The sequence below is a fragment of the Pipistrellus kuhlii genome, unplaced genomic scaffold (genome assembly GCF_014108245.1).
Source record: "Pipistrellus kuhlii isolate mPipKuh1 unplaced genomic scaffold, mPipKuh1.p scaffold_m20_p_7, whole genome shotgun sequence".
Taxonomy (NCBI): Eukaryota; Metazoa; Chordata; class Mammalia; order Chiroptera; family Vespertilionidae; genus Pipistrellus; species Pipistrellus kuhlii.
The window spans coordinates 10,774,987-10,788,047 of NW_023425573.1; the positions used below are offsets into that span (position 1 = coordinate 10,774,987).

Sequence of the window (13,061 nt, forward strand, 5' to 3'; positions counted from 1 at the left end):
TTTTGGTGTTTTGCCTCCATGGAAAACCGTAGACGAAGAAACGTTTGAATCTGGTAAGTGAAACATGAGTATGTGGTTCTGATTTTAAAATGTATACAGTGTTTCAGATTTCGGTGGAGTTTGAACACCTGTTTAGGGATAGGGCACAAGCGTTGTTTAAATTCATCAACAGTACAGTGGTGAGAGGTAAATTTCACCTTAACCATTAGGGCCATTTTGGAAGTGCGAGGGCATAGTTGGTGTCACCTTGGGGAGGGGCACCCCTGGCCTCTAACTGGTGGGAGTCGGGAAGGCTAGAAGGGGTGCCATCCATGACACCGCCCTGCACTATGCTCTGAATTACCTGCGGAACAAAACTCATTACAAATACGCGAGAAGTTCTTTGTACACAATGGCGAGGGAAACACGGAGAGCTGGTGGCTTATGAGACAGTCACCATGGAGAGAGACTTTGAACAGAAAAAAAGACACGGCCTTGCAACTGCTGAAAAATCAATCAATTCCACACACTGTGTATATAGCATGCTGATAGCAGATAACCTGGATAGTGAGCTGTGGGCACCGAATCCGTTATTTTCTTTAATGTGTGATTTGTTATTAATGATATCACCAAGTGTCTGTCCCTCAAAATAATGTTGGCATCATTAGCAACAGAGAGCCCTCAGAATATCTTTAGAAAACTGGCCATCTTCTGGGGCCTGTTAGCATTACTCACCCTCCTGCAAGTGTGTGCTTCCTCGTTTTCTCCTTTCGTCACCTATAACTGCTCGGGCATATTACCCCTAGTTCACGTAAGGCAAGTTCTCTTCCTCTGACCGTATTCAAGGAAATGTTTGTGCTCAGCTTCGCCCTTCTGCAAGGGGCCAGCTGGAGATGGGAGGGAGCGTGGGTAAGGGTAAGGAAGGAGGCCGCTCAGGCTCCCTCTGGCAGCTCCTGCCCCAGGCCCGGAACCAGGCCCCTGCCCCCTTCCTCCACTTCCTGGCTTCCCAGGCTGCAGCCCAGGGGCCTCTGGGGGAGCAGGACAGCGGAGGCTTAAACGAGTTGCCTTTCTATAATTTCTCTCTTTCAAGCCTCATTCCATGCCAAGGAGAGAGGAGTTTTCATGGCTAAAAAGCCTTCAGGGAGAGTCCAGAGAAGCAACTTGCAGAAAAGGCTACTGTTCCCCCAGCAGCAGGGTCATGCCAATGGCTCTGGGTCCGGGGGCTAGGATGAAGGGGGCTGTTGTTCACTCTGCCAGGACTCCCAGGACTCCCAGCTTCTCTCAGGGGGACGTGACTGCCTCGCTTTGTCATTGTTTTTATTTGATGGCTGCTTGATCTCAAAGGCTTAACTTTTTCATGTTTACTTATTTATTTATTTTTACACTTCCTCAAATGCCCAGAGGAACTTTCAGAAGGTAACTGTTTTTATTTCTTGGGTAAACCAAATAAAGCTATGTTTAAGGTCATTCAGTGCCTCAAAGTGAATACCTGACAGAATACATTTTAAGATAGATACATGATATTTTAAGGCTGAACTATTCAATTTCATAGAAAATATTTAAAAATAAAGAAATTCAGCTTGATGAATATATCCCTAAGTAAACATTTCCTTTTAAACTTACCGACATATTTCAGTTAGAAAAATCTGCTTACTTACCAGAGATGGAGTCGATATTGGAGTGTTTTCCTTATATTTTAAAATGTATGTTTTTTTGTTTGTTTGTTTTTTAAGAAAATGAAGGTTAAGAGAAAAAACTTGTATGTGTCAGTTCATTCTATGAACAAATGCTCTTTATGTATTTTTTTCAATGATCAGAACAGGGTTGTGTAAGTGACGAGAAACAGATGTTAGTAAAAAGTAACTGGAAATGACATTTCTGTAATATTTCTTTCTGGAGTTTATAACAAGTTTACTGAGACTCCAGAGGAAGCAGAGGCAGGAGTTTCAGGGCCGCTGGATAGTATTCCTCCCTTTTTGCCTTTACCATTCTTGAATAGTCAAAAGTAATGGGCAACTGTAGAGCAAATACTACCTATATAGAATGAGTCATTTAATAATCCTATATAATAAAAGGCTAATATGCAAATTGTCTCCTGGGGAGTTCGACCAGGAGTTTGATCGCTCACTGTGACATGTGCTGACCACTAGAGGGTGGCATGGAACATGGCAGGCAGCCAGCAGCAGTGGGGTGCTGAGGGAGTGAGGGAAGGAGGAGGTGGGGAGGCCAGGAGGCAGAGAACTTGATCAGCCCTGATGGCTGGCCAGGCCTAGGAACCCTACCCGTGCACGAATTTTGTGCACTGGGCCTCTGGTGGAGAAGATAAAAACCCATCGCTAACAGAGAGCTTACTTACAGGACCTGCAGAAATCAATAACTACAAGTTAAAGCCAGAGCCAGTTACCTCTCTCTGTGTTTTTAATCAGTTTAAGGATATATATACCCAATTTTTACATGTTTTTACAATGGTTCACTATCTTCCTTATAACTTCACATAAGCCTAAAATTGGTTCCTGTTCCCAATCATATGAGACAGATTATATGAAGTGTACTGCTAAAATTCTGAAGGTGTCTCCATGTAGTTTGGTACACGCGATTGGATGGTACACTCAAGGCTAAGACAGCGGTGCTGCCATCAACTGAAATAGCGTCCCTGAAGGTTTGGAGAGAATTGCATGACTCCGTTCTAAGTAAACTTCTCCTCCTTCCCCATGTATTCCGCTCCTGCCGCTCTCTGTGTACCAGACAAGGAGGAGTTTGTTGGCTATGGTCAGAAGTTCTTTATCGGTAGGTTTGGCTGAATCAGAGGTGGGTCTTTGCCACTTCCTAAGTTATTTTCGTACCTGACAATCCTCTGATAGCTTGTTTTGCTGATGGACATTTCAAACCTTGTTCCTTGTTCTGATTTTTCTCTATCTTGTGTGTGTGTGTGTGTGTGTGTGTGTCTGTATGTGTGAGTGTCTATATTCTGATATGTTGATCCTTCATTGTTATTCATCTGGTTTCCAGTGGATATTTCTAATTATTTACCCAGTATAAATATTTTGTATTCTGCCAGACTGCCTCACAAGTGCTCTTAAGTGATACAATAGGTAAATGTACTGAGGATAATAAGAGCTGTTTTTCTTTGTTAGAGAAAGGAGTTACACATGTGGAAGGATTGGCGGGGGGACAGGCATGCTAAGATAAATCTTGTAGTGCTGAATTGGCCTTGAAGGTATTGGTGTGAACTCATGCTTTTCAATATATATAGATGCAAATATGGATGTGTGTGTGTGTGTGTGTGTGTGTGTGTGTGTGTGTGAGAGAGAGAGAGAGAGAGAGAGAGAGAGAGAGAGAGAGAGATAATCCCCAGCTCTACCTACTGAGAGGGCCTGGGGGCAGCTTTGGCACTTCCAGAAAGCTCTGAGGTTCAGTGGGCAGATTAGGTAGGATTCCAGGAGTTTGCAAATCACGACTGAAATGTCCAACTCTGCCACTGAACACACAATTATGAGCAGCCTCTGGTCCTGTCTGTGTCTTAGTGCTTCCATCTGGAGGATGTGAGTAATAAGCCTGCTCCACTGTTTCTACCCTGGCCCGAGCCACCAGCCCCCTCATCTGGGAGTAGCCCCTGAACTGCTGGCCCCTGACCCTCTGCCTCCTGGGCCTACAGTTTACATCCGGCCTTCAGCAACCAGAGGAGTTCTTCCGACATAAACCAAATCATGTCACACCCCCCTCTTGACCACCCAGTGACTTCCCACCCCACTTTGACCACAATCCAACATGGGACCCCTTGTGTGGCCTCCCAGCTTCCTCTCCAGCCCACTTCCTACCACTGTCCCTCCTGCTCACTGCCCACGGCTACACAAGCTCCATGCTCTTCCTCAAGCGCTTCAAGCTCGCTCCTTCCTCTGCTCCTTTGCAGTGTTCTCTCAGCCGGTCTGCTCTTCCCCCAGACGCCTCCTCAGCTGGCTCCGTTACTTCATCCAGACACCTGATCGGTGTCCACGCTTCGGACACTGGACTGTACCACCTGCCTGCAGAAGCACTTTGTCAGCTCTCTACCCACCCATCCTCCACCTGAGCACTCACTTTTGTTGATTTTTGTCTCTCCTCCTCCCTAACGTGTACATTGTATGAGTTTCGTTGGCTATTATCTGACCAGCACCTGGCACAGAGTGGGCGCTGGGTGGGTGCCACTTCGAGGTAACGTCTGGGCATCTTGTTATTTTGCCTTCTATCCCTTCCTCTCTCCTACCGCCAGGCAGGCATGGCTCTGCTCGTTAGCACGTTAGATCGCAGTCACTGCGTGTCCACCAGGGTGGACGCTGGAAGGAGGCTCTCCTGCCTGGGTCTCACGTTCTGTGCTTTCCCCGCCCAGCCGGCTTCCGCCGCAGCATGCGCCTCTGCCGCAGGAAGTCTCTCCTGCCCGCCCTGGGCCCCGGCCGCGGCCCCAGGGCCCCCTACGAGGAGGTGGTGAGGCACCAGCGGCGCCCCTCGGACACGCACCGCCTCATCGTGCTCGTGGGTACGTCCCCTCTGTCCCATCCCCATCCGGGCAGGCAGCCTCTGCTCCTCAGTGAGGTCCCCTTCTCCGCTCGGTGGCCTCGCTGGGCGCAGTGGGAAAGCACAACTCTTTAGTCTAGGGGCTGCCATGGGGACAGCGTGAAAAATAAAGCCCGTTTTATGTGCGCGTGTTTATAGATAAACCCTTCATGCCTCGTGCTTTTATTGTCTATAGTTGAATGTCACATGCTGTCTTGTATTTGAACTTGGAGAAGAACAGGTTGTATAGTGGTAAGACCATAACTGAGATTTTATTTTATTTTATTTTATTGATATTTTATTTTATTTTATTAATTAATTTATTTTCTTTTTTTCCTGATTAGAATTTGTTCTCTAAGCATAAATGACTGTTCTCCCAGACTGGATCATTAGTCTGTGTAAGGAAAAAATCCTTAAGATCCATTTTAAAAGAAATTTGTCACCACCTCCTTTAAGGGACAAAAACTCCTGGACGGTATCCTTGGTGCTAAGCAACAAGGCACATGAGTGCGGATGGGCCTTTTGTGACCCAGACCTCCACCAGGCTGTCCCTGCAGCGGCAGTCACCTCATCTTACTGCCCCCTCCTCTGTGATCAGGGCAGGTCCCTGTGGGGCAAACGGCATGGCTTACAGCCGGGCCCAGCTGCCCAGTGTGCAGCGCACAGTGCAAAAGGGGACTGCAAGGCCCCTCGTTCCAAAGTTACCAGGGATTTACCGCAGCAAACGAAGAGCATTTAACCCAGGACAGTCCCCGAAGCACCAGCCCTGCATAGCACAGGGCTCTGTGCCCCAGGTCCGCCCCGCCTCCGGGCGCGCGAGGGGTGCTGACTCACCTGCCTGTGGGGAAAGCGCCCTGACTTCTGTCAGTCACAGCACCGCTCACTGTGGAGCCTGGCTTCTGGGTGGTGAGTCGGCAGAAACCTCATTTGCAGAGGACAGGCCGAGGCTCTGAGATGAGGTAGAGCATTCGCACCAGGCCCAACCTTAGACGGGGTTTGCTGGGCTCACAGTTTCCGCAACTCCCCGCCTCATTTCTGCGTGGTAAGATGTGGACTCCTCTGCGGCGGCTCCAGTTCCTGGGAGCTGTCCCCCTGAGAACATTTGCTCCCAGGTTTCTCAGGGGAAGGCTGACATGTGATTCACCACGTCCCTGTACTTGCCACATCTGATGAGTTCTGTCTGTGACTTCGTGTAGGGCCTTCTGGCGTTGGAGTGAATGAACTGAGAAGACAACTCATTGAAGTTAATCCTGACCGTTTTCAGAGCGCTGTGCCGCGTACGTTTCGTTTCTCTTTTATCGCAGTTCATGTTCTGGTAAAAATTTATTTGCGTCTGCAGATGTACCAGACTCACTTAGTTATGTCTTACCCTCTTTGTTGTAAAAATATAAGACATGAGGAATAGTTCTTAAAATTTGTAACTGTACTTATTTTAACAGAGGAAAATGAATTACTAACTAGGTTTTTAAAAGTGACTGTCCTTTTTCCATTTCTTAGCAGTCATATAAATACCTTCCTGGCACTGCGCTTGACTCTTATTTGCTTTTTTATTAAAATGTATAATATTTGCACATATAATGCCATGTAACTGTAAGTGTGATTATACCATACATTGTGGGAGGAGCTTGTGGGTGCTTCTCCTTCACCCCAACGCAAGACAGAGGAACTTAGGGAACCATTTAAAGAGCTTAATATGGGTTTCCTGCAATTTAGGTGTCAAACTGAACCTAAAACTAAAGGATAGAGCTTGGAGGACGTGACCAATGGCTGTGGTTTTGGAAGTGGCTGCCCTGTGAGAGTCTGTCACAGTAAAAAGTGCTGTGATGTTTCCCAAGGACCAGCTGAGGGCGACCCCTGTGCTGTCTTAGCTTTGCCAAAGAGGAAGTCTCAGTAGAAAGAGGCCGAAGGGGACCCCAGATACTTCTGGGTGTGGAAGAAATCACAAATGACTAGCTGGCACAGAGGTGGATTTGAGGTACTCAGTACACGTTAGTTGAATACATGGATAAGCAGACAATGAATCACTTTTAGGTAGTCAGTGGATTCTTATGTTTCATACCAGATGCTCTTTAAGCTGAAGATATCAAAGTGCTCATATCAACCAATCAGATTGAATTCAGACCCCCTGACCTCTCCCTTCTGGAGATCCCTAATCATCATTCCCCACAGACTGCAGACTGTCCTTGGCTTTCTCCATTTTAAATCTCAGACACTCTGATGTAGTAGAAAAGATTAGTTTAGGAGGAGTCAGAACACCTGGGTACTTGTTCTCAACTTTGCTTTTCAGTAGTCTATGTATGTGAGCAAGTTAGTTACTCTCTAAAATCTTCAGTTAGCTATGGTAATAGCATCTCACCTGTCTAGAAGTGTGAGGGGTGACATGAGATCTGTGAAGTACACTATATAAACAACATATTGCTGATATTGCTACCTGGGAGGCACATTAGGGATCATACATAATTCACTGGTGCTTATTTAGAAGTTATATCAGGTGTTCCCTGGGTATCCCTATCCTGGCTTAAAACCTAATATATTCTTGTCCACACCATGAGCATTAAATAAAGGCTTACAGATTAAATAATTTTGATATCAGAACTACTTTCTTATCACCAAGTCAGACTTCTTTTTGGTTCTAGCATTTTGTCTACATACTTATATATACATTCACTTGTTTTGTAATGAATCAAAAAATTTTGAAGACTCTAAAATCTTTAAAATTTCTGACAGACACTACTCGTTCCAAAAAGAGTTATGAAGTAGATGGACGTGAGTATCACTATGTGTCAAAGGAAGCATTTGAAAGCCTCGTGTGTAGTCACAGGTAAGCTAGATGTTCAGAATTCGATCCTCACTTCTGCTTGTTTTACATTCCAACTAGAGTCTCTATTTTATGCACTGCTCAAAGCTTCTGAGGAAATTGATTTTTGTTTCATTCAAGAATGTACATTGCTATACTAGTAAACCAGTCACTGGGCTCTGAGAGGGAGCAGAATAGAAGTGCAAATTTTATTTTATTTTATTTTAAAATATATTTATTTTTATTTTTTAAAAATATATTTTATTGACTTTTTTAGAAAGGAAGAGAGAGGGATAGAGAGTTAGAAACATCTATCAGCTGCCTCTTGCACACCCCCTACTGGGGATGTGCCCACAACCAAGGTACATGCCCTTGAGCAGAATCGAACCCGGGACCTTTCAGCCCACTGGCTGATGCTCTATCCACTGAGCCAAACAGGTTTCAGCAGAAGTGCAAATTTTAGAGAATTTGGAGAATTCATTAAGTCCTAGATCTCCAAATATTTTTTTTTCCTGTCAAATGTCCACTAATAGTTTTTGTGCTAGCAAAGTTCCGTATTTTATTCCATCCTGTTGGAGTTTATCTCCATGTTACTACTAATAATATCTTACCCATAGAAAGAGTTCTTGTTTTCTTTGTCCCACCTTGCAGGATGCTCGAGTATGGAGAGTACAAAGGCCACTTCTATGGCACCAGCATGGATGCTGTTCAAGCCGTCCTCAATGAAGGGAAGATCTGTGTCATGGACTTAGAGCCTCAGGTGGGTATGTGTGGAATGTTTCCCATCTTCTCATAGTAATGAATGCATGCCATTCATTTTGGGCACCTGCTATATAGGTTTTATTCTGTTACTGTTGACCTTTTAAGGATAAGACTACTTCCCATATATAAGGGTCAGGATCTTACAAAAAAAATCAATTGTCACCCTAGCTGGTTTGGCTCATTGGATAGGATCCCGGATTCAATTGCAGGCAAGGGCACATGCCTCAGTGGTGAGCTCGATCCCCGGTAGGGGGCATGCAAGAGGCAGCTGATCAATGATTCTCTCTCATCATCAATGTTCCTATCTCTCTCCCCCTCTCCCTTCCTCTCTAAAATCAATAAAAAAATATTTTAAAAAACCCAAAACTGCCAGTAGCTTATGAATAGTTGGGAAATAAATTTACTTTCTCAGATACAAAGCCAGAACTTAAGAGGTGGCCATAAAGAAAACTTAGAATCTTGCTTTGACCTTAATCACAAAGGCATCAAGGTTACTTTGTAGAAGGAATAAGATTTTGCTCTACACAAGGAGGTGAGGTTCCTATGTTGTTTTAGCTATAGCTACCTCCTCAAGACTATATGTGGAATGGAGCAGGAGAGAGCAAGTTAGGGTAAGATAAAGAACATACAATGTGTAGGCCCAATTTTTTATGATACTTGTCTTTTCTTTCCCTTTTCTGTTGTCATTTAAAAGTATACCTGTGTGCTAAAGAGATTCAGGGGACAATAGATTTGTTGGTGATCAGGGTGATGTCAGTAGTACCAAAGGCAAGAGGAAAGAGCAATGAGGAAGAAACAGAGCTGATCCTCTGGAGAGTTTCTGTCTTTGTCTTTGTCTCATGAGATCATGTATAGAATCCTATTCTTGACTTTCAGTAAGATGTCATGGCTAGTGAGAGGAAGAGTCGGAATTTAAAGTAAATTTTTATTCTAGAATCCTATCTCTTGATTATTGTTTTGTGTTGTTGTTTTTTTTAGGTTTTTTTTTTTATTGATTTCAGAGAGGAAGGGAAAGGGATCCAGAGATAGAAACATCAATGATAAGAGAGAATCACTGATTGGTTACCTCCTGCACGCCCCGTATTGGGGGCAGTGATCGAGACCACAACCTGGGCATGTGCCCTTGGCTAGAATTGAACCTGGGACGCTTCATTCCTCAGGCCAACACTATTCATTGAGCAAAACCACCTAGGGCTCTCTTGATTATTAAAATGTTTGTAGAGTTGAGAAGTTGGGGGCACATGAGAATATACTCTGGCTAAAAAAAATTGCTAATTTCTGGTCTGAGAAATTTTGAGAACATTCATGTTGACTCTAGGAAATTAGGACTTGTGTGTGTGTTTTAATCCTCACCCAAGACTATGTTTTTTATTGAAGAGAGATAAAGATGAGAGAGAGAGAGAGAGAGAGAGAGAGAGAGAGAGAGAGAGAGAGAGAGAGAGAGAAGCATTGATTGGTTGCTCTGATCAGGGATTGACCGCCAACCTGAGTATGTGCCCTGATGAGGAATGGAACCTGCCACCTTCTAGTTATAAGATGAAACTCCAACCAACTGGGCCACACTGACTAGGGTAGGACTTCTGTTTTTAAATGTGCACTTAATTTCTGTGTAGGGCATTCAAGTGGCTCGAACCCATGAACTGAAGCCCTATGTCATATTTATAAAGCCTTCTAACCTGAGTTCTATGAAGCAATCTCGAAAAAATGCCAAGATCATTACAGACTACTTTGTGGACATGAAATTCAAGGTAAAAGCCTCCTTATGTTAAGGAATATAACTTTTGTTTCTAATGAATAATGCCATATGATTTATCTTTCTTGGACATCATTTATAAATATTAAAGTTTAATAACTGTTATAATGCTACTCTTGTTTTTTTATTTTTATTTTTTGGAGGGAGGGTGTCTAGCTTAACCCTTCAAACCACAGTTTGCAAAGCCACATAGAAACTGGGTGTGCACAAGTCTGATATTTGTATTTAAAACGAATTACATATTTTATAAAAACATTTGGGAGATCCTTTTGGAGTTCATAAGCATGATAATTGGGTGTTCAAGCAGCTGTGTGAGGTGTGCCGCCCATTAACCTTGTTACGCCTTTGGCACATGACGTGAAAAAAAAAAACAAAAACATTTGGGAGTTTACTTCTTAAATGCTTTAGTGAATATATCTCATCTGTAATGAGGCATCTTTATACATATTTCTAAACATGAAAATTTTTATTAATGAAGATGGTAATAATAGAGGGGCCAAGCCAGGTGGGATTAATCAGTGAACTTTTCCTAGGATTGCTGATTTCCCCTCACAACTCCAGTTTTTAAAAGTAAATCTACTTTAAATATTTTAAGTCATGGCATATATTCAGCAAGGTATATAAGTCTTAGGTATAAGCTCAATGAATTTTTTTTAAATATATTTTATTGAGTTTTCACAGAGAGGGAGAGAGATAGAGAGATAGAAACATTGATGAGAGAGATATATCGACCAGCTGCCTCCTGCACACCCCCCACCAGGGACATGCCCGCAACCAATGTACATGCCCTTGACTGCAATCAAACCCGGGACCTTTCAGTCCGCAGGCTGACACTCTATCCACTGAGCCAAACCGGTTTCTGCCTCAATGAATTTTTACATGTCTATGCACCCAGATGGCCATCGTCTCAATCAAGATATTACTTCTTCCACTTATTTTTGTGTGTGTGGAAACAAACAAACAAAACAAAACATGTAACATGAAACACAAAACTTACCATCTCAACTGTTTTAAGGGTATAGTTCAGTAGTGTTAAGTTTATTCACATTGTGAAAAAGATCTCTAGAACTTTTTTGTCTTGCAAAACTGAAATGATACATGAAATACATCATGAATTTGAATGCCATCCTTTACATAGGGACCATAAGAATGTCTGTATTATTTTAATTATAGTGTATATGTTGCCTAAGTGAGCACAGGTGTCTTTATATTATCCTTTATCTCTCATTATTTTTATCTTTTATTTCAATGACTTCTGCATGCAAGTCTGATTCTCCAGTTTGCATTTCAGACAGTGGAGTCCATGGATATAGTCCCTGAGTCTCATTTTTATGACAGTGTAGACAAATTAACAAAATTATTTCTGGATCATGTGTGTGGTCACCTTGTAAAGGAGTACTGCCACAAAATCTCAGTGTCTGCATTTATATTTGTGTTTATGGTTGTATAGACAACAAGTTGTACTATTTTAATTGTTGTGGACAAATTAGAAAACAGAAATGAACTTAATGCATTAGTGTTGAGTGAAGGCCAAATAACCTTCACTGAATGAACATTTCACAATAGTAGGAACAGACAATATTACCGGTGAATTAAGTCATCATGAAGCAAAGTGTAATTTAGGAATGCCTATTCAATAGAACCATCTTACCATCCTCATGTTAAAAGTGATCATTTTGTATCTACAAAATAACACCATTCTTATTAGATTGTTTATTTAAAATTTATGTTTAAGTTTTATTTATATTTAATTGGTAAACATTTTTTTAATTTTTTTTTGGTTTTATGTTGTATATGGATTGAGCGATCCAGATGTTTAGAGAATAGGATAATTTAAGTCTTAATGAGAACTTGAGAGGATTGGTCTGTCTACAAACCATCATTCAATTTTGGAAAACCTTGACCAGGGAAACATTAGTAAGACTAAAGAAAGAATCATATGTTTTTTGGTTTAAAATAGAGGACACTTATTTGACCTAATTTTTTAAAAATAGTTCACATCTGAATGTAACAGCATAACAAACTGCTATCATCTCTAATCCTCTCATTGAGTTTGTTCTATCCGCATTCTTTTCACTTCCCCTAAAGGATGAAGACCTACAAGAGATGGAGGAATTAGCCCAAAAAATGGAGACTCAGTTTGGCCAGTTTTTTGATCACGTGATTGTGAATGACATCTTGCAAGATGCATGTGCCCATTTGGTGTCTGCAGTTCAGAAGGCTCAGGAGGAGCCTCAGTGGGTACCAGCAACGTGGGTTTCCTCTGAGACCGGGTCCTAAGGGCCTCTGCTTTGCGCTGGAGTTTTAACAGCATTGTCTATTTCAGCTCTGGAGTAACAGCTGCTATCTGAAGCAGCAGTGTTTGCCCCGTTTTAATATGTGCAACTTTTAAAGTCCTGCAGTTTGTTAATTAACCTAACTTGAAAAAAAAAAAATGTTTGCATTGCATGGTTATGTGGTTACCTGTTTGGCTTTTAGAAAAGAAAAAAAAAAAACTTGTTTGCTTTTACCTTCTATACAGCAGTTGGTAGGGATTTTAACAAAGTCGAGTGACTGAGTAGGAGAACCTTTTATAGTTTTCATATGGTCATTGTACAGTTAAGATAAAAAGAGCTTTCCTAAATAAAACAAGTAGTGTTTAATTTCAGAAACTGCTTTTAAACCTTATGAAACTTGTTTTTGGAAAACAAGTTTTATAAATTTTACAAAAAATGCCTACTTGGCGAACTTCAGCAAGAAAGATGGGCGATACACACATTTCACACCTAACATCAAAACCTACAAAACTGCACTGCCCTCATTTTACACGAGACAAGGAAAAAAATATTCTTCTGATCAGAGCTGTAATAATATTAAGTTTCCTAAAAACCAATATTTACATTTATGCTTAAACTAGTGGCCTGGTGCACGGATTCACGCACATTGAAAGGATTAACTAGAAGGTGGCCGGCGGGGACTGGGAGAGATGGCTGGACACACCCTGGAGCCAACCTCCCCTGCCTGGCTGCACCTGAGGCAATTCTATGGCGCTCTAAGGGCCTCTGAGGTCACCGCAGCTGGGCAGTAAACCAGATTAGGGGCTGACAGTGCCCCAGCAACAAGGTAAACCATTGGGAATCGGGCTCCCTCCTCTCTGGTTCTGGGGTGCCTCACCTGAGAACAGAGAACCACCGCTGCCAAGTCATTGCAGCTTGGCAGCTCCTGCATAGAGTGTCTGCCCCCTGGTGGTCAGTGCCCATC

General features: G+C 42.7%; 1 protein-coding gene and 1 non-coding gene across 6 annotated transcripts in view; both read left to right on the forward strand.

The window, feature by feature from the left end:
* Positions 1–12,468, forward strand: part of MPP4 (MAGUK p55 scaffold protein 4) — a 29,175-nt gene extending 16,707 nt beyond the window's left edge. For 3 of the 5 annotated variants that reach the window (XM_036421554.2, XM_036421559.2, XM_036421555.2), the window contains 9 exons: positions 33–53; positions 1,381–1,395; positions 2,725–2,766; positions 4,346–4,492; positions 5,706–5,786; positions 7,237–7,330; positions 7,958–8,066; positions 9,682–9,816; positions 11,910–12,468. In XM_036421554.2, coding sequence (XP_036277447.1) covers positions 33–53; positions 1,381–1,395; positions 2,725–2,766; positions 4,346–4,492; positions 5,706–5,786; positions 7,237–7,330; positions 7,958–8,066; positions 9,682–9,816; positions 11,910–12,101 — 836 coding nt within the window. In that variant the 3' untranslated portion in view covers positions 12,102–12,468. The remainder of the gene's footprint in view (positions 1–32; positions 54–1,380; positions 1,396–2,724; positions 2,767–4,345; positions 4,493–5,705; positions 5,787–7,236; positions 7,331–7,957; positions 8,067–9,681; positions 9,817–11,909) is intronic. The other 2 variants (XM_036421556.2, XM_036421558.2) reach the window with 1 other exon arrangement.
* LOC118710057 lies at positions 10,085–10,184 on the forward strand. Its single transcript, XR_004985278.1, has one exon. It is a non-coding gene; the product is annotated as a small nucleolar RNA U13 (small nucleolar RNA).
* Positions 12,469–13,061: the final 593 nt, after the last annotated feature.